General features: G+C 44.8%; 1 protein-coding gene across 3 annotated transcripts in view; it reads right to left on the bottom strand.

Moving 5' to 3' along the window:
- Positions 1 to 565: 565 nt before the first annotated feature.
- Positions 566 to 20979, bottom strand: part of TRIM23 (tripartite motif containing 23) — a 94242-nt gene continuing 73828 nt past the window's right edge. For 2 of the 3 annotated variants that reach the window (XM_029576133.1, XM_029576125.1), the window contains exons 7-11: positions 16225 to 16359; positions 13155 to 13284; positions 11369 to 11479; positions 3159 to 3283; positions 566 to 952 (exon numbers count right to left, since the gene is read on the bottom strand). In XM_029576133.1, the coding sequence (XP_029431993.1) occupies positions 773 to 952; positions 3159 to 3283; positions 11369 to 11479; positions 13155 to 13284; positions 16225 to 16359 (681 nt within the window). In that variant the 3' untranslated portion in view covers positions 566 to 772. Of the gene's footprint in view, positions 953 to 3158; positions 3284 to 6039; positions 6522 to 11368; positions 11480 to 13154; positions 13285 to 16224; positions 16360 to 20979 lie in introns of those variants that run through there. The other variant, XM_029576143.1, reaches the window with a different exon arrangement.

Here is a 20979-nt window from a genome sequence, read left to right as displayed (position 1 = left end):
ATTTTGAAAAGATAAGTGGTGCATCAATGCATTTTTATATGCACAATGTTATGCTATTTGATACAAGACAAGAAATATATTGCCTACTGTCAAGTGCTGAAGCAGACACTTATTGGAGTAAGAAAAAAATTTTGAAAAAGTGTGGGCCTTCTTGACCTCTATACTAGAAGTACAGTTAGTGGTGTCTGGGCAAAGATTATAGATACCAGCGCTTTATACATGAAAGGATAACCTTATCTTAAAGGGATATTTTTACTGCAATTTCTGAATGCCCATTCCCACTTTTAATTTAAATTTATTTTTTGTTTAATTTTTTTTTGCCATTTGTATTATGTTGATTGTTCCATAGTGTGATTTATTTTTTGTGGATTCACTGGCAAGTTTTTCATATCTAATAAAGTAACTTAATACCATGTCTTCAGGGAATATATTAGACACAGTTAAACACTGAATTATATTTCTTTAATGTGCCTCTGGTCTCTCCTCCCCATATAAAATTGTTAGTTTATAGAATTTTCTTTATCAGCCTATGGTAATTAGCAATGTTAAATGACAGTAAAATCTGCAGACTTTGTGCAGGTAAAAATTAATGTTTTATAATTATGTGGCTATTCCCAAAGTAGAATTTATAGTTTTTCTCTTGTAAATACAGGCCTCAAACACTGTAAATGTTAATTGTTAGAATTCAGACTTATCACAGCCTAAACCATCTTATGTGCAAAACAGTTACAGATTTAGTCACAGATTCATTAAATTATGCTATCTTGTGAAGTTATGCTACATCCAAGACACCAGCAGCCACGAGTTGTCTTGAGAGCCAGTCCAGTCCTTCATACAGTCCCATCCCGCTCCGAGCATCGCAGCCCTGAATAAACCAGCTACGCCCACAGCACAGCTTGTGGAGGCTCAGCAACTCTGTCATTTCTTCCACCGACAACGCTCCAGCAACATCCTGCAAAAGGTACAGCATTATCCTCAGTCTCGCAGTTCAGAGTACAACTGAGTTAGGGTTCCTCAGAAACCCCAAATGCTTATATCTTGAAATATTTCTTAGCCTTATAAAAGGCTTCATCTCCTTTATTGGTTTCTTGTAACTAATGGAAGGCTCACACAGTAATCCCTTCCTACATTAAAAAAAAAAACAAACCACCAAACAAAACTAGCTTGATGGTGAAAATTAGTAGCAATAATGTGCTGCCTAAGCCAGAAGATCTAATGACTAAATCAGTTTGTTATATCATGACTGATAATTCCCTTATGTAAATTTATCTAATAGCACTTTGTCACATAATGATGACCATGTGTTTTTTGAAAATATTTTTCATAGAATAGAACAAATTAAAGGAAACTCCACAGGGGCTTTTTATATTTCAGGTATGAAGCTACTGGAAAGCTTGCACACAGATCCAAAAGCTGTTGCTTGTTATAGCAGTGAAGCCAAACACATTAGTATTGTAAACTGAATAAAGTTTGTTTGTGAAATATTTTACATACGGGACTATCCCAAATGTCTGTCAACTTTTCAGTTTTCCTTAACAGAAGGAAAGAAATTGTATACAAAATCAAAAACCGTCTAGTACCTGCCAGTGCTACTTGTCGGCACCTGCTCACAATGCTACAGACACACACAAATTGAAATTCTTTTTCATTTGACCAATTTGTATACTTGGATTAATCTGATATTCTAAGCAACTACTTTGGACACTTGTGTAAGCTGCGAAGGATTCTGCCATCGCACCATGGTGACACCTAATAAACAGGTTCATAGAAACATAGAAGTGACGACAGAAGACGACCATACGGCCCATTCAGTCTGCCCAGCAAGCTTTCACAGTTATTTTTCTCTTATTTTACTCTGCCCGCTGAGGTCAGGGCCCTTATTGGTAACTTTTTGGTTCTAATTTTCCTTACACCCCTGCCACTGACGTAGAGAGCAGTGCTGGAGCTGCATAAAGTGAAGTATCAAGCCTAATTGGTTAGTGGTAGTAACCGCCGCAATAAGCAAGCTACTCCCACGCTTTTTTGTTTACCCAGCCTGTGTAATTTAGTCCTTGTTGATTGTCTTAATATAAATCCTCTTTTCTTCATCCCCCCTGCCATTGAAGCAGTGAGCTGCGCTGTATATGTTCAGTGTGCATACATACCAGGCTGCAGTCTGGTTGAGAACTGTTGCTACAATGGCTTAGCAATGGAATGGAAGTGGTTAAGAGGGTTAAAAGTAAGGGGGGGAGGAGGGGAAAAAAAAGGTAATTGCAATGGTTCAAGGTGCCATAACCAAAGTGGTGATCGGTACTGACTGAACTGGAAATCCAAAGCATAAGGAAGTGCTGGACCAAAAAATACAATTTTAGAATTTCTTTTGAAGACTTTTTTGGCAGGGGACAGTGTTTCAAAATCAACACTAATTTTACAATTCTTCATTGGGAAACTATGGCCATGTTTTGTTTTTTTTTAATCTGGTGACACCTTGAAACTATTTGATCTGTCTACAAGGAATACATGCCTAATCAGGGTCTGAAGAAGCCACATGTCTGCTCGTCCATGACAAGACAACATTTAGGGGGTCTAACGATTGCTGGGCGCGAGGCGGGGAGAAAGAGCAGCCACCGACCCACTTTTCCTCATGACAGCTGCATTGGCCAAAGCACAGGGACACACAGTAAACACGTGCTCCAGGTCCCCGTGGCTATTCCTCCCCACCCTGTATGCTTCTTTGTTTAGAGAAGCGTATGAGGAAGAAAGCAGCCACCAGGACTAGGAATGCACACTTACTGCGTCTCTGTGCTGCTGGCAACATGCTACTGCTCTGGCTGCTGCAGCTGAAGGAAGAACCTAAAAGATAAAGGGCAAGGGGGGGGGAAGGGACACAACCTGAAAGGGAGGAGAGAAAGAGCCTGAAGAGGAGACGGGAAATAGGAAGTCACTTTTCCCCTGGACAATCAGCCTCCAGTTCAATTTCAAGCCCTGGGTATGGATACATCAATATATGCGCCCACAGCCACAGTAATTTGTTCTCAGTCATGATCATAAAATCATTTACCAAAGGGGGAAATTCTTTCCAAATGCTGTGCAATCTGAGTCTTTGTACTGATAAGCATGGTTTCATAGCAGCATGATTCCTTGTCAACAGCACATACAAACTGGCAAAACTCCTCTACCTGTTTGTTGGCAAAGATCAGTAGTAATGCATCTCGCAGTTCCTTTTCTGTTAAAAGCTTTGCAAGTTCGCTGTGTGCTTCAGTGACCCTGTCTCTGTGGCTGCTATCAATAACAAACACAACAGCTGCAGAACAATTAAAAAAACAAAAAAAAATTCATGTTCACAATTCATTCTTTTCCACCATTTCTAAGCAGACACCTTGGCACAATATAGAAAATATTTATTTTTAACCACCTCTTCCCCACTATCCGAAGAAGTTTAAAAAATAAATTTGGGGTACTATTGTGTTTTAACCACCTCTTCCCCACTATCCGAAGAAGTTTAAAAAATAAATTTGGGGTACTATTGTGTTTTCTTGTTTGATTAGTAAAGGTTTAGTTTTTCCCTAATGATTTCATTGAGCCTCTAGCAAGGTTGTCAAAAGTACATATTTCCAAGAGTTTTGTATAAAATTATAAAAAGAGAGGAAAGGGAAGGAATTATTATCCAACCCTATATCTTGTTATGTTGGTTTGTAAAGATGTTATATAATGTAAAAGTTTGAAAACTTTAATAAAATATATATTAAAAAAAAAAAAAAAGAAAATATTTATTTTATGACAGTGCACTGACTTACAGCAATAGTATATGGTCTAATCTTCAAAATACATGTTCAGCCTTCTCAACTCCCTATTTTGGTCTTAAATATAGGATCTCCTCTCTCCTCAGACTAGTGGCAGCTGGTGGGTCATAAAGTAGGTGGTGCGACAAGTGAAACACACAATAGTCTATGCAGAAACATATGCGCTTACTTATATTTTTTATGTGCAGGATCAAAGTATATCATAAGACTGATGTATTACGATTTGCAACTCTGAAAATACAGGCACACATTCCCCTCTTCCCTTCACGCCTCATTCCATATCCTCCTCTCTAGCTCTTAACCTCCTCCTCTTACAATTCACCACATACTCTTCCTCTGGCTTTCAAATCACTCCCTTTTTAAATGATAGCAGCAGCTGGGGACATCGAGAGCCACACTGCAGATTCCCCAATTGCCCCTCCTATCACAGCAGTAAGCCCCTTCTATTTTAAAAAGGAAGTGCACTATAGGCACAAGGAAAGGAAAAACTGTTCTGAAAAACAGCAGAGCAGCTCTTTTCTCATCACCAGATTTCACAATGTCTTCATTTGCATCCTGGGATTCTTGCTGTCATTTGTTTAGTGACAAATGCTTCACCATTCAGCAGAAGGAATAAAGGGGAAATAAAGAAGAGCTGCAGAGACAGACGCAAAAATACAAACATTCCATATCCATTCCAAAAGGGACACACATTTGTTGGTTTAAAAAAAAAAAAGGAGATACCCTTTACCAGGACTCCAACATTACTACTCACTCCCATTATCCCCTTCCATTCTGGACACCTACATTCACCTATATTCTCCCCTCCATGTCTAGTACACTTCTCCCAGTTATTCACTCCGCTTCTTCTTCTATTTAAGCACCCCACTTCTGTATTGCTCCATCTACCCAGACCCTAACTCACTCCTGTGATCCTCCCTCACTTCCCAAGTCCTGTGGGATTGGTGAGGAAAGCCTTCAGCTTTAAGTCTAGAGTTGGGTGGGGGGGGAGGAGGAGGAAGCCTCTCTGTTAGGAGGGAGAAGGGAATCTCTCCCCTCAGCAGTGGTGGTAGGTGCAAGAGCCACAGTGATTGAAAGGTGGGGCAGGTCTATCTCCAGTAGTAGCAGCGCCAGTCTGACAATCCCATGATGGCTGAGAAGAGGGGGGAGATGTCTCTTCAGCAGTGGCAGCCTCCTGATGGTTCCACAGTGGAGAAGCAGTGGCCCATTTTCAGCTACCAACAGATCCTGCATGTGAGAAGGCTGAAGCCCATCTTCTGCAGTAGCAGCTGCCTGCAGATCCTGCAGTGGGGCAGACACGCAGGGAAGGTTTCTCTCCTTGGTACTGCTGTGCTATAGTGGCTCTTAAACTGGCAGCAGCATTTGGGTCCCACTGGGAGTGAGGCAGTGGTGCAGGGGAAGTTTCTTTGTCAGCAACCTTGTGGGTCTTGCGGTAGATTGGTGGATGAGGCACAGGGAAGTTGATATCAGCGTTTCCCAACAGGTGTGCCGTGGCACACTGCAACTTGACTTAAAAAACAAACAAACAATGTCTGGGAGTGAGGCCCAAATACTACTCCCATAATCTTTCATCCGCAAATGCAGGCGCTGCCGCTGAGGACCATGTGGGTGCACATACACAGTAGGAAGCAGACTCACGGCTAAGTGTGCGAGCACTGCCGGTGGGAGGGAGAACTGTAAAAAGAATATGGCTATAAATATCTACCATTGTAAGGGGACACTTTCAACTCAGGATGAGTTTTTTTTGGGGGGTGGGAGTGGTATTATATTGGTCTGCCTAGGGCGCTATAAACCCATGCACCAGTCCTGCTGCTAGGGCAACACACAGTAGAGCTTACAACCTGCACAAAAATTTATGCTACTAAGTAGAAAAGGGGCAAGTAAAGAAACTGTTTTAAGTCTCTGCAATGTACCTGTATGGCATGAAATCCTTCCTCTCTCTCTGCCCCTCCCTCCACCAAACCCAATCTACAGAGCTCTTCTGTTGACTTAATTCCATTGCCCTATCATAGCCTCTCCTTTTTTGTTTAAACAATTGTTATTAGTTTTGTTCTTACATCAAGGAAACACAACTTTGGTAGGGTGAAGTTCCGACAGCAAAAGAACATAACCAAACCGTAAGATCTAACAAACCCAACAGTTTTGTATATCATCCCTCCCCCCTAGAACTCCAAGTCCCCACATCCCACCTTCCCTAACCCTCCCATCAATCCCTGAAGTGAGACAGATCCAAAGCAATAGGAAGCAAGTAAAATGTCTTTTGTATGCCCGATCCGACCAGGAATCAGTCATTCAGACCAGGCTGCGTGCACGAGGTGGTAGGTATTGTAGATAGGAATTCCAGACCAGAAGGAAATGTCGTCTATGACGCGGGGATTCTCGAGACGCCATATTCTCCATGTTCATCAGAGCGTGAAAATGATTTCTCCATGCCCAAAAAGATGGCGGGCTTGCAGATCGCCATATGGATAAGATCACTTTCTTCCCCACTAAATCTGCCTTTTGTAAAAGCATGCGTGAACCAGGATCTTGAACCCTAATAGGCTAGATATAGCCAAACAGCAGCCATAAAGGGGATACAGGAAAAGCCACATCTAGTAGTTCCACTAGGAAATCCGCCACTCGACGCCAAAAATGTTGGACCAGGGGACATGACCAAAAAACATGTGATAAGGTGTCTACAACAGTTGGGCAGCGGAGGCAATCAGCAGACGACCTTAGAGTCAATTGGCAGGCCACCTGAGGGGACACATATGCACGGCTTAAAAATTTGAATTGCAACTCCCTGTAATACATATTGTTTGAGATCCTAGTGGCACGCCGAAAACAACGCTGCAGAATAGTATGAGTCACCATAAAGTCCCCATCCCGATTCCATCGGGTGGCCAGAAGAGAGCAAATATCAGGTTGTATCTTATGACAGAGGTATTTATAGTAATTGGATAATGAAGGAACCCCTGAACGCTCAAAGTGAAACACTTGGTCTAATGCTAAAAATATCGCAGGGTGTCTAGAGTCTGCAGATAGTGTGGCGATATGTTGAATTTGTAAATATGGGAAAGTATGAGAGACTCCCAAATCATAAACCCAGGTGAATTCTGCCCAGTCTAGCACCTGTCCCTCCCGAGAAAGCAGGTGCCCCAAATAATGAATACCCCTGGACGTCCACTCCCTGAAGGAGCGTGATTGAGACTCTGGCAAAGAGTCGTCATTCCCTATGAGAGGAAGAAAATGGGCGCACAATTTGGAAATCTGTAATAGCTTGGTTAAGCGCACCCAAGATAAGCGGATGGGCTTAAGCAGTGCTGACTGGGATAAGAAGGTGGAAAGGTGCGTGGTCGGAGATGGCAATACATATAGAAGAGCTCGCGGGTGTACAACCGCAGCATCTGAGGTCAATGGGACAAAGAGAGACTGGTTCAATAACCAGTCCCGAATAACCCACAAATTACCCGCCAAATTATAAAGAGCCAAATCAGGGAGCCCTAGCCCCCCATCCGCACGGGACATCTGCAACCAAGAAAGAGGTATCCTAGATTTCTCGCCCAGCCATAGAAATGTCGGATGGCGCTATTTAAAGAGGCTCTCCATTTTTTCTTCTATTTTCCCTACAAAGCAGAGGAGTACTATGATACTTATAAATGTCATATAACTGATATATATTACCAAATCTGTATTGTAGGATATTCTATCGCAAGTGGATGCTTGTAAACTTATATAATGCATAAATAAAAAATTTAAAAAAAAACAGTGGTTAAATCTCGCCTCATCAGCCACAAGGGCAAATTCTGGAGAAGATATAGCCATTTCGGTAGGATGGCCATTTTGAATAAATTTATTTTGCCACTTAAGGAGAGTGGAAGGTTACCCCAAGTTTTTAATAAATCTAGAGTATCGTGAAGCAATCCCGGAACATTCACCTTATAGATCTGGCCCGGGTCCAAGGGGAGGAACACTCCTAAATAGTGGATAATGTCCACCGCCCAGTGTAATGGAAATCTGCTCCGCCACTGGGCCCCCAAATCATCTGGGAATGCTAAGGCAGAAGATTTGGATTAATTGAGTTTAAGTCCCGAAAAACCCCCAAAATTCCATACCATTCGCAATAAAAAAGGCAGTGAAGTATGTGGCTTAATAATAAACACCAACATATCATCAGCAAAGGCCACACATTAAAAAAATGTGAGGCCCTATGCGAACTCCTCTGATTTCACACTCAAGTTCTATGGCTATCAGGAGAGGCTCTAATTGTAAAACAAACAGCAAGGGAGATAAGGGGCATCCTTGCCTTGTGCCTCACATCACAGAGAACCTCCCAGACTGTGCGCCATTAACAGTAATTAGGGCCTGCGGGTCACGGTATAATAGTTGAAGGACATTTGAAGCCTCTCCTTTGTTCTTCTGTTTCATCATACTCTTCCTCTTCCATCCACGGAGGAATGGAAAGGGGCAATGGAACTGAGGGCCTCAGGGAAGTGTATGAAGACTGGACAAAGGTGATGGAATGGGGAAGGCATGAGGGGGTGATGGAGAGGAGGGGAAGAACTACTCCCCCTTGACATCCCTATAGTCTGGGTTTGGTGGTTATGGAGGGAGGGGTGGAGAGAGAGGCAAAATTCTCACACATGTTGAATCCTGGAGGGAAGCCATGTAAAGCTGTCACCATGTGGATGAGGGGTGCACATACTTCGTGGAGCAGCAGCATGTAGGTGTTAAGAGTAGATTGGGAAGGGGGGGGTAAGTAAGACAGGAAGGTGGAGGGGGTTTGAAAGATGGTGAAGGACCAGGAAGGATAGGGAGGGGTGAGAGGTGGAAAGGGATTTGGGGCTATGGAGGATGAGTCTGTGAAGTGAGCAAGTGGATGGAAATTGGGGGTGGGGGTGAGGTTCAGGAAATAGAAGACATAAGAAATTACCATTCTGAGTCAGACAGAGGGTCAATAAAGGCCAGCATCTTGTTTCCAACAGTGACCAACCCAGGATACAAGTATCTGGCAAGTACCCGGCAAGTAACCAAACATTAAATAGATCCCATGCTATTAATGCCGGTAATAAGCAGTGGATTCAGGAGGAAAGGCAATTCTGTTTTTCCAGTTTTCCCTTGTGTGTACATTTCTAGTTTGTGGTCCCTGGTTTATTCTGTATTTGGCGAGGACTATTCTGTATTTGGCGTGTGACTGAGTTGAGGTATTCTACTGCTAGCTGGAGTGTAGTTTCTATACACTATATGGATCACAGCAGTCTGGTTTGTTATGTCTTTCTAATAGGAAGTGTATTCATGGGAAACACTGTTCTAATTTAGGTGCTGGCCTGTTTTATTTGCAGCATTGTCTTTTCATATGTAGGGTGGCTTGCTGCTGTTTTGTATCCTAGCAGTTAATGCTGTTATGTGATATAGTAGAGCTGCAGGTTTGGTGTATAAGTTCAGATTTTCTTTTTATGTAGAGAGTTACATTACTTCACAATGTGCTTGGCAGTGAAGGGATTTTGTGTTGCTGATACTGAGGTATCACCAGAAATTAAATATTGTACTCTTAGCAAATAAGACAAATATATGTACTATTTCTGTTGATAAATATATACTAAAATTTTTCATATTAGAGTAATGAAATCTCTTATATTGAGTTGCAGCAGGAGTTATGCGAGGCATGAGCTATACAAAGAGGAGTGTGGAATATAAGGAAGAAGAACAGAGCAAGTGAAAGAGAAGGCAAACAAAGTCTGAGAAGGAAAGAGGGAGACTGAAGAGGGTGAACAATCAGCAGTACACGCCCATTGACAGAGAAGGGAGAAAGCAGGCTGGAGGGGATGAGCAGCTTTTTTGTTGAGTGGCCCTTGATTCTAACAGGGAGCTGTACATAAGGCATAGATTACTGCAGTGTGCTGGGGCCAATGTTTGTACTGAGTGGAGAAGGAAGAACGAGGAGTGGAGGCAGGGTCTAGTGTGCCACAAATTTTTTTTTGTTTATATAAGTGTGCCTTGGACTGAAAAAGGTTAGGAAACACTGGTCTATTTTGTAACACCTACAGTTCTGCAGCAGTGATGATGGTAATGGGGGGGGCGGGTGGAGGGGAGCATTCTTCAACCGAGCAGTAGTGACTTCAGTAGCAGATCTGTCAGTCCTCGGCCGGGTGGTACTCCAAGTGGTAGTGGTCTTCAACTTGGGGCTGGTTACCATACAGCTATAACAGTCAGGATTTTTCTTTTTCAGGGATTCCTCTCTGTAGCCTACTAGGCTTTGCCTCCATAGAGCATACCCAACAGAGTGATAGAGACAGCTGCTCCCAAGGGTCTCTCTCCAGTGAGGATCCAATTGGTCAACACCAGTCTTCCCTTCCTCACCATATCAAAACTAAGGGCAGCTCAGGGAATGCTCTTGACAATCATACTAGAAGAGGGCTCAAATTGAGCTCTTTTGTAAATTCAAAAAAATATTTTTCTCTGAAATATTTTTGGTGGTGTGATCCCACCTTCACATCTGCACACCAGCTGCCACTGCTGAGATTTTATGGCTTCATTACAAAAAGTATATTAAAAAGGAAAAAAAAAAAAAAGGTGAACCAACCATGGCACACCTACATTTTAAATATTTGAGTTGGCTGGATCACTCTGGAGCTGTACAACTGTGCTGCTACCAGAAGTGTAGTGCCTCAACTAAGATAGAGTGTACTTCTTATTTTATTCCTGATATAGCAGTCAAAATTTAAATTTTGCAAATAAAAAAAAAAAATATGCCTTCACAATTCAAAGTATTCTTTCTTTACATAGAATATATTTTAAAAAAAATTTTGCAAGTCAGGTACTTTACGCTCATTCTTGTTTTTGCATATTTTGAATCATGACCTCAAATGCTATGCTTTAAATACTGCTGAAGATCTACATGTCCCTTCCTTTATCTTATCAACCAATCAAGAACACATTGAACATCTGTTCATTAAAACAGACCTTAGTGGATTCAAAAAACAAAATAAAAAGAAGTATCAGCTGGGGTCTTTGGCATACTTCTGCGAACATCTGGATGAGATGGGAGGAATAAAACTGTGGGAGGGGAAGACATGCCCTTCTCCCTCAGTATGTAATTATATAGTATCTTTCATCCAACCTGGATCCCAATGTGCTCTATAATAATTCTCAATATGCAGCACCATAGGGGCGGACAATTTGGAAACTAGTTTTGGTGGTGCAAGCCAGCTTCCAAAAGGTGAGGAAGTAGAAATGGTTGCCAGGCTATTACTACTATTATATCCAATCACAGCCAGATAACCTGAGGCACATACATGCAAAGCTATTTGACTAGGATCAAACAGACCTTGAGAAAGCACAGTTTGAACAAATGAGCCCCAGGAATCTCCTTGCTTTAACCATTAGGTCACCTTCTTCTTCCCTTCTGACCAACAGCAAGATCATGTGAACAGGACAACCTCGACCCTTTCACATTAATAACTATTTTCATCGTTTGTTTCTTAAAATAAACAAAAATACAACCTCTCATTTAATAACATTACAGACAATTAAATCTTTGGTAGGAAACAGCACAGGGACTGGAAACTACCATATCAAATTCAAAGACATCACATGCATCTTACCTTGCGTATTGAGATAATAATGCTTCCACAAAGGTCTTAATTTGTGCTTGCCTCCTACATCCCAAATAGTAAACTTCAGATTTTTATATTCAACTGTTTCAACATTGAAACCTAAAATGTAAAACAAATCTCTTGTCTATTGAATCTAAAGACATGATAGTTACACATCCTAATATAATCAACTTTGACGGGCACATCATATTCAAAGACATTTTTTCCTTATGTGTCTTCACAACTATCTATGAACTTAAAGTTTTCATCGAGGTGACCTCCATGAAATGTAAAAAGGTTTAAAACTCAAAATCTTAAATACTAGTACTGCTCCTAAAATTATCAGAAGGCTTCCACCTCCAAGAATCCATCTGCCCTGATGATTTGCACATCATTTTCTCGGTTTCCTCCAGCATTCAGCCACTCATCACCAGAGAAAGATGACGTATCATGCAGTAAGACAGATGCAGAGAATGAGAGCTTCTGAGTCTTATTGCTCGTATTTATAAAACTTAAAATATTTACAGGATGAGGTATGCACCTTGATCAAGATTATGTACCTTATAAATGGGCACTGACCAACGGCTCGCAAATGCGCAGTAGAGACTAACTCTACCGCGCATGCGTGGGCGAGAGAGCACATTGGTCAGAGCGGAGCGGCACCGGGAGGAAATGGAGCCGAGTGAGAGCTGCGGTGAGGTGCGCACGCGCACGAGAGAGAGAGAGACCCACGGCTCTGACGGATGGCGAGAGAGCACGTCGGTCAGAGCGGAGCGGCGCCGGAAGGAAATGGAGCCATGTGAGGGCTGCGGTGAGGCACGTGCTTGCACGAGAGAGAGAGACCTGCGGCTCTGATGGACGTGCATGCAAGGGGAATGCAAAGGGACAGAGGGTGGAGGGGGAAGAGGATAGTAAGAAGAAAGGGGAGGGCCAGAAGAGGAGGAGTGGGAGAATAAGGAAGAGAAGGGTACTGGGCAAGTGAGGAGCAGTGAGGGAAAGGGGAGTGTAATGGAAGAATGAGAGGAGAAGGGGGCTGCAGGAGAGGACCTGTGGAAGAAAGGAGGAACATTGGGAGAATAAGAGATGAGAAGGGAAGGTGGAGGAGAGAGCATTGGGTTCAAAGGGAGAGAGGGTGGAGGGGGAAGAGGATAGTAAGAGGAAAGGGGAGGGCCAGAGGAGGAGGAGTGGGAGAATATGGAAGAGTGAGGAGCAGTGAGGGAAAGGGGAGTGTAATGGAAGAATGAGAGGAGAGGGGGGCTGCAGGAGAGGACCTGTGGAAGAAAGGAGGAACATTGGGAGAATAAGAGATGAGAAGGGAAGGTGGAGGAGAGAGCATTGGGTGCAAAGGGAGAGAGGGTGGAGGGGGAAGAGGATAGTAAGAGGAAAGGGGAGGGCCAGAGGAGGAGGAGTGGGAGAATACGGAAGAGTGAGGAGCAGTGAGGGAAAGGGGAGTGTAATGGAAGAATGAGGAGAGAGGGGGGCTGCAGGGGCAGACCTGTGGAAGAAAGGAGGAACATTGGGAGAATGAGAGATGAGGAGGAGTAGTGGGAAAGTGAGAGGGGAAGGGAGCTTTGGGTGCAAGGGGAGGGCAAAGGGAGCGAGGGTGGAGGGGGAAAAGTACACATCCTGACACCTCCACACACAACACTTGGCTGGCATTTGGAACAAACATCTCGCCCATTTTAACGGGCTTACGGCTTGTCTTATACTAAAGGACAAACGTCAACTAAAACCTTGAAAAAAGTCTTGGAATATGAAGTGCCTTTTTCCAAATCACAGATGTGTGTCAGCTCACCTATTGTTGGAATGGGCTGCATGAACTCATCTTGCTTTAACTTAAACAAAATAGTAGTTTTCCCAGCTCCATCTAATCCCAGGGTCACAACCCGAATCTCCATCTTTGGTCCAATGTGTACTCTATTATCCTAGAATTTAAACATGACACACACACACACACAAAAGACATATGAAAAGAATAAGAGCCTAAGATAAATGTTATTAGCAGCATCCTTTGCACAACTACAAGTGGGAATATGCTGTAATAAATAGCATTATAAACTGATCAATTTTTCATACAGCATATAGCAACTCTACAAACATGACATTCTCCTTCATGCTTTTATTAACAAGGCAATAATCGCAGAAAAGCTTTATAAGGTGAATTTTAGTTTCAGGCATTTAAACTAATATGTGCTTTCATGTTAAATCCACCAGTTACTGTCCTTAACAGAAGGTATGGGGATTACTACCCATTACCAATTAGTCTTGATGCCTTTGACGCAACTGCATCACCACTCTCCATTTTGACAGTGGAGGCAAAAAGAGAAAATGGATTCAGACAACAGTTGACACGGGGCCCAGACTTTAATCCGGAGTACCAATACGCAGACATTAGGGAAAAAGGACAGGACTGCTTCTATGGCCAAGTCGAAAAGCAAAGCATGTTCAAGCAGCATTGCCTGAATTATCAAGGCGACTGCTCACCCCCTAAAAATGTTGCTAGCAGTAATTTTGTTGTGGGTTTGATAGTAATATTTACAATAAAAAACAAGCAACTAACATTAAGGCTTGGGGTTAACCATCATGGAGTGGTTTCCCCCAAGCTTTATGTTACATAGTGACATAAGGCTTTAAGGTAACCATCTGGTCTTTTTCTGCCATCAATACTATATTACTAACAGGCCGATACAGTAAGGATGCGTAAGAAAGAGTGCGGCAGTGCCGGGCGCACCCGCGTTTGCCGCACACACAGTTTAGATCACATACTGCTCGATACAGTATTTAAATGACACGCAAATACAAGCCGCATCCATGAAGCGCAATCCATTTTACTGTATAGAGCGCCTATACAGTATCCTGTATAGGCGCTCTATACAGCGCCTATACCGGATACTGTATAGGCGCTGTATAGAGCGCTATACAGCGCCTATACAGTATCCTGGGTGCGCTGGTACCTGTCATTTCAAATGTCATTTCAAATGACATTTGAAATGACAGGTACCAGGAAGTGGATGGTTCACCTGTGCGCGCAGCTCCGATTTTCCGCCTCCTTTGGATGAGCAAGAGACGAAATTTCACGAGCAAACCTTCCCCCAGCCCCCGCTCACCTGCCCTGGCCACGGCAGCCCCCAGCAGCAGAAGGGCGTCCATGGGTGCCCGTCTCCCGTGCGGGCGCGCTGACAGCTCCGGAGCAGCCCCAGTCCTCTCTCCCCTCCTCCCGAGGCGCGTACCACGGCTCCCCTGCCTCCCGGGGGCAGCCGGCGGCGAGAGCGGCTTCAGCAGCCCGGGGCGGATCGGGCGCTCCCCATGTGAAGTGCGGCTTCCAGCAGCCCCCGCCGGCGAAGGTGCATGAACGCCCGCCTCTACGTGCATTAGCGCAGGCCGTGACCTCTGACGTCCAGCCGGGCGCTCAGGTCACGGCGTGCACTCATGCACCTTCGCCGGCGGGGGCTGCTGGAAGCCGCGCCTCGCATGGGGAGCGCCCGATCCGCCCCGGGCTGCTGAAGCTGCTCTCGCCGCCGGCTGCCCCCGGGAGGCAGGGGAGCCGCGGTGCGCGCCTCGGGAGGAGGGGAGAGAGGACTGGGACTGCTCCGGAGCAGTTCTTGTTTCTGCTGGCGACGTATCTGTTTGTCATTCAAAAGAAAATTCACATGCAGTAAGTTTGTTACAATTTATTCACTATTTGCTTTAATAACATGTCGAGTCGTTTTCTCTCTTTTGTTCCTGGCTGACAGCTTAATAGCATTATTTCAGCTTTAGTATTGCTGCCACTTTAGTAATTATTTCTCCTTTGCAGTGAGCTTTAACACTGTTCATTTTTTAATTTCGTCTCTCTCTGCTAAGTTCACCACACTAACGCCAGGGTAAGGGTAGGCGGTAAATTAGCAGGTTAAAGACGCGGCAAAACAGCGGGTTAGAAAGGCGATAATCGGGCCGCACGTTACTGTATTGGAGGGAATAGCTAATCCGATCGTTTACATATCATATACATGCCGCGGGCGGAAAGGGATACGCGTCGGTTTCAGGAAGCGTTAAGGATTGGTAAAAACGGATAGTGAATCGCGGGTTAGACTTAAGCGGTCAAATTGTGGGTACAAAGCGGGTTAGAAACAGGGTAACCGCGGCCGCGCTTTACTGTATCGGCCTGTGTGTAAATACCCATTAAAATCCCCCAACTCAAAATACTACATGACAATGGGAGCTATAAATCTTTCCAGTAAGCATAAGCAATGTAGACACACAATTTTACTGACATTTCAAACAGAATGGAACTGATTTCAGCTTCTGGAAACCCGATTTAAAAATGCTGACCACAGTAAAAGCTTTGTGGCACTGACTGAAGAGGTAAGATTGTTGTTTCCTAGGTCAAAGCTTCCCAATCTGCCTGGTAACTCCAGGGCTAGTCGGGTTTTCAGGATATCCTATATCCACAATGAATGCATATGAGATGAAATAAATCTGCATAGATTAGAGACACAGTATATGCTAAAATTTCTCATGCATATTCAGTGTGAATATCTGAAAACCCAACTGGCTGTGAGGTCACTAGGACAGGATTGGGAAGGTTTGTCCTAGTTAGACATGGAGATGTGCATAGATTGCTCTCAGCTTTCCAGATTTAGCATTGGAAGCCTCACACAGTGCATGTGTCCAAGCTGTGCATCAGGACAAAAGCTTTTGCCACCATTCATACTCCAGTATTCAGCAGTAAATTAAAGGACTTCATGCATTTAATACTGACAGTAAATTGTAATGCAACTCGCAGTAAAACAGCAACTAGACATTGGCAATAAAAGATCATTTCCCCTCCCCACCACTATAACACGTACAAAGACTGAACTCAGATAGTAAGAACTTCAGCAAACCTTTGTGAAAGTGACCGGTATGCTCGCGTCCAGCTGTATGTGATCTGCAAGCTCTGTAAACTGCTGCTGCTGCTTTTGTAGAGTTTCTAGTAGCCTCGTAATTTCTTGCTTTGCCAACACAACTCTACAGTCATCCTAAGCAGAAAGAAAAAGTATATTATCCTTTTCAAAGAGTCATCCTTCCCATCTTTGGAAATGAATGATGGATAGCAGTATGCATTTGTTTTCTGTTTTTTCACAAAATCTTATGACTTTATAGCCATGTCACACCATAAAATATATATATAAAAAGTAACCACCTGTAGTCCATAATTTCTTCTTAATTTTACATACTAAGAGAGCTGCAATTTCCATTTAAAATGTGTTTCCCAGTGGCCCAGGCCCAGGCCCAAGCCAAGATACAAACTAATAACCACCATACATTAATAACCCCCTGAACGAGCAAAAGGAAGTGGATACTTGTAACCTATCTTAGGAACAATTAAAACTTGAGGAACTAAACATGAAACCTGCATCACTCTTCAGACTAAGCACAATAACCTATTGAGCAGACTCTCCAAATCTCCCCACTTTAACTGGGTGGGACTCTGGACTGATCTATGGTACTACAGGAATGAAAATTAGCAGGTAAGAACCAATTTTCCTTTCCCTGTACGTACCCAGATCAGTCCATACTCCTGGGATGTACCCAACCTTCGCTAAATGGAGTGGGACTGCGAGAGTCCTGCTCGAAGCACACTTTCACCAAAGCTTATGACCTCTGAGACCTGGATAGCCAAATGATAATGCCTGGTGAATGTGTGTAAGGACTTCCAATTAGTCACCTGACAAATCTCATGGCGATAACCTGTTGACATTCGGCCCAGGAGGCCACCTGAGAACACATGAAGTGAGCTTTTAGCCCATCCTGGACAGATGTACGCCGAACACATCCTGACAGATGTACGCCGAACCAAAGTGCAATCATAGATTTCGATGCCTTGTGACCCTTCTTTGCATCACTCCATAGTACAAAAAGATGGTCCGACAACTTGAAGCTATTAGTGACCTTAAGATAGAGCAACAACACCCACTTTACATCCGAAATTTGCAACTCTCTCATGTGAGGTGCTGTAGCGTCCAAATTTGGAAAGGCTGGGAGCTCGACAGATTGGCTTAAATGAAATGACACCACCTTCAGGAGGAAGGAAGGAATCGTCCTAAACGAGACTCCCGAATCCATATTCTGCGAAAACTGGTCTCTACAGGACAAGACCTGAAGTTCCAAAATCCTTCTCACAGAGAAAATTGCCACAAAAAAACCACCTTCAAAGTGAGATCTTTCATAGTAGCCCTTCTAAGAGGCTTGATTGGCGCCGCACACATACCTTTAAAGACCATGTTAAGGTTCCGAGAGGGATACAAATTTCGAACCGGAGGACACAAATGCTTTGCGTCCCAGAGAAAATGTATCACATCGAGATGTACAGCTAGGGCAACCCCCTGCACCTTGCCTCGAAGACAGCCCAAGGCTGCCACCTGAACTCTGAGGAAATTAAAGACCAAACCTTTCACCAACCCTCTCTGTAAGAATGACAGAATATTTGCTACGGATGCCCAAGTAGGTTCAATCCCCTGCTCCGTCCACCAAGTCTCAAAAACTCTCCAGACTCTCACATACGCCAAGGGAGGTGGAAGTTTTTCTAGCTTGCAAGAGAGTAGAAATGGCATCCTCAGAATATCCTCTCTCCCTTAAGCGTTTCCTCTCAAAAGACAAGCTGCGAAACAGAAGCAAGCTACCCGATTGGAAAACATGGGGCCTTGATGCAGAAGCTTTGGCAGATAAGTGAGCCTCAACGGACCATCCATCGCTAGGTTGATCAGATCGAAAACCAAGACCGCCTTGGCCACTCTGGCGCTATTAGAATCACTTCTCCTGGATAGATTGCTATACGCTGTAAGATTTTGCCTACCAGTGGCTACGGCAGAAACACGTACAGAAGAATGTCCCTCGGCCAAGGTAGAACTAAGGCATCGACCCCTTCTGCTCCTTGTTCCCTTCGACTGAAGCAGCACAGGGCCTTGGCATTTTGGTGAGTTGCCATTAAATCCATGTGGGGCCTGCCCCATCTGCGACTGATGAGGCGCATTGCTTTCTCAGACAACTCCCACTCTCTGGGATCCAGCTGTTGCAGACTGAGAAAATCTGCTTGTACATTGTCCATGCCAGTGATGTGAGAAGCCGTTAATAGCGCCAGATACTGCTCTGCCCAGTGGATTAATTCGTGGATTAATTCCTGGGCTTCCTGAGCCACCACATGACTCTTGGTGCCACCCTGTCGTTTGATGTAAGCCACCATCGTCGCATTGACTGACTAGATCCTCACTGGTTTCCCCCACAACAGAAGTAGGAATGCCCGCAGCGCCAACCGCACCACTCGTCTCTAAGCGACTGATAGACCACAATGCTTCCTTTGCCAACCACTGGCCCTGCGTGGACTGGTCCTGGCATACCGCTCCCCACCCAAAGAGACTGGCATCGGTGGTAACAATCATCCAATCCGGAACCTCCAAGACCACACCATGCCACATTGGGCGGGAACCTGAAAGACCCGAACACAGAACACTCTCAAAGAATGCCTCTTCCTGCGCCCTCACATTCGATCGGTAATGTCTGGTGAAAGCATACAGCGAGGACTACACTGCAGCCCTACAAATCTCCTGAGGCGACAGAAACTGACATTCCACCCAGGAGGTCACCAGCGATTTTGTGGAATGCACCTTCAGCCCCACTGGAATCCGATGGCCTTTACTAATATAGGCCGTGCAAATGGCCTCTTTCAGCCAACAGGAAATGGTAGCCTCAGAGGCTTTATCTCCTTTCTTCATGCACCCAAAGAGGTGATCCAACCGCTGGAAACTATTTTTCACCTCCAGATAATGCAAAATAGTTCTCCTCACATCCAAAAGATGCAGCTCCCTGTCCAGAGGGGAGTACTTAGACCATTCCAAATTAAGACTCCATTGTGGGCATAATTTTCTGGCCTGAGGTCACAAATGCTTGACCCCCCTTTAAGAACTGAACCACATCTGGATGAAAGGCCAAAGACCTTCTTTGCCATTTTCCCTGAGCGCCCAAAACTGACACCTGCACATGTAGGGAAGTATAGGCTAGACCCTTAGACAAGTCCTATTGCAAAAATTCCAAGATGTGAGACACATCCATCAACAGGGGACCTACTTGCCTCTGAAGGCACCATGACTCAAACACCTTCCAGACTAACATATGGCAAGGAAGTGGCAGGTCGACGAGCCTGGAGAAGCATGGAAATAACCTACTCTGAATAACCTTTCAAGTGCAGCCGCCCCCTCTCAAAAGCCAAGCTGCGAGACAAAAGTGATCCTCCCAATCCGAAAATATGAGACCTTGATGCAGCAAGCTCAGCAGGTAAGGCAGCCAAAGGGGTCCCTCCACCGTCAAATGAACCAGATCTGCAAACCAGGGATGCCGAGGCCAATCTGGTGCTACTAGCACCACTAACCCGGGATGCGCCTCCTTGTATCTCAGAACCGGACAGACCATAGGCCAGGGAAGAAACACATACAGCAGGATCCCTATCGGCCACGGGCACACCAAAGCATCCAGGCCCACCAAGCTGACCTCTTTTGCAACTGAAGAACCTCTCCGTCTTTGCGCTGACCCGTGGCACACATGTGATTACAAGCTTTGTGGGACAACTCCTATTCCCCCAGGTTCAGTTGCTGCCTGCTGAGAAAATCTGCCTACATGTTTTCCGCACTCGCTTCCAAAGCTATCGCTCGACTTCTCGTTCCACCTTGGCAGTTGATGTATGCCACCGTTGTCACTTTGTCGGAAATCACCCGAACCATCTGCCCCTTGACCAAGGGAAGGAAGACCTGCAGGGCTCGACAAACCGCCCTTGTCTCGAAGCAAACGATGGACCAGACTTTCTCCCCTGGTAACCAAAGGCCCTGAGTCATCCAACCAAAGCATAACACCCTCAACCCATAAGACTGGCGTCCGTGGTAACCACCACCCAGTCCAGGGGCTCGTTCCATTCCCTTATCCAGACTGCACCTAGACAGCCAAGAGAGACTGGACCTGGATTCTCGCAGAAGGGGCAAAGGCAGATGATACTGTTCAGACAATGGATCCCATCTGGACAACAGTGTGCGCTGCAGAGGTCTAATGTGTGTAAACGTCCATTGAACCGAGCACTTGCAAGTAATCCCAGGCTGTTGGCAATGGAAAACAAAGCAGGCACATCATCTGTGCCTGCAACTTCACTTCCTTCGACAAGAACACCCTGCCCTTCTGAGTATCGAAGAGGGTCCCCAGATAATCCAAGAATTGGGACGGCACCAGAGGCTCTTTGCCATATTTATGACCCAACCCAGTGACTGCAAGATGTTCATAACTCGCTGGAGCGACCTCACGCACTCCTCCTCCAACTTCGCCCGAATGAGCCAATCGTCCACGGACGGGTGAACCAGAACTCCTTCCTTGTGCAGGGCCACCGCTACCACCTTGATGAAATTTCATGGTGCCGTCGCCAATCTGAAAGGGAGAGCTCAAAACTGAAAATGCTGACTCAGCACCATGAACCGAAGAAACTGATAGTTCACCCGAATCGGGATATGAGGATATGCCAACGTCAAGTCAAGGGACACCAGAAACTCTCCTTTGCGGATCACCGCTACCACTGTGCGTAGCGTCTCCATTCGAAACCACGGCACCGGAAGGGCCCTGTTCAC

Source organism: Rhinatrema bivittatum, chromosome 1, assembly GCF_901001135.1.
Source record: "Rhinatrema bivittatum chromosome 1, aRhiBiv1.1, whole genome shotgun sequence".
Lineage (NCBI taxonomy): Eukaryota > Metazoa > Chordata > Amphibia > Gymnophiona > Rhinatrematidae > Rhinatrema > Rhinatrema bivittatum.
Note: the sequence above shows the minus strand (reverse complement) of the source record. Positions and strands in the feature narration are given on the sequence as shown.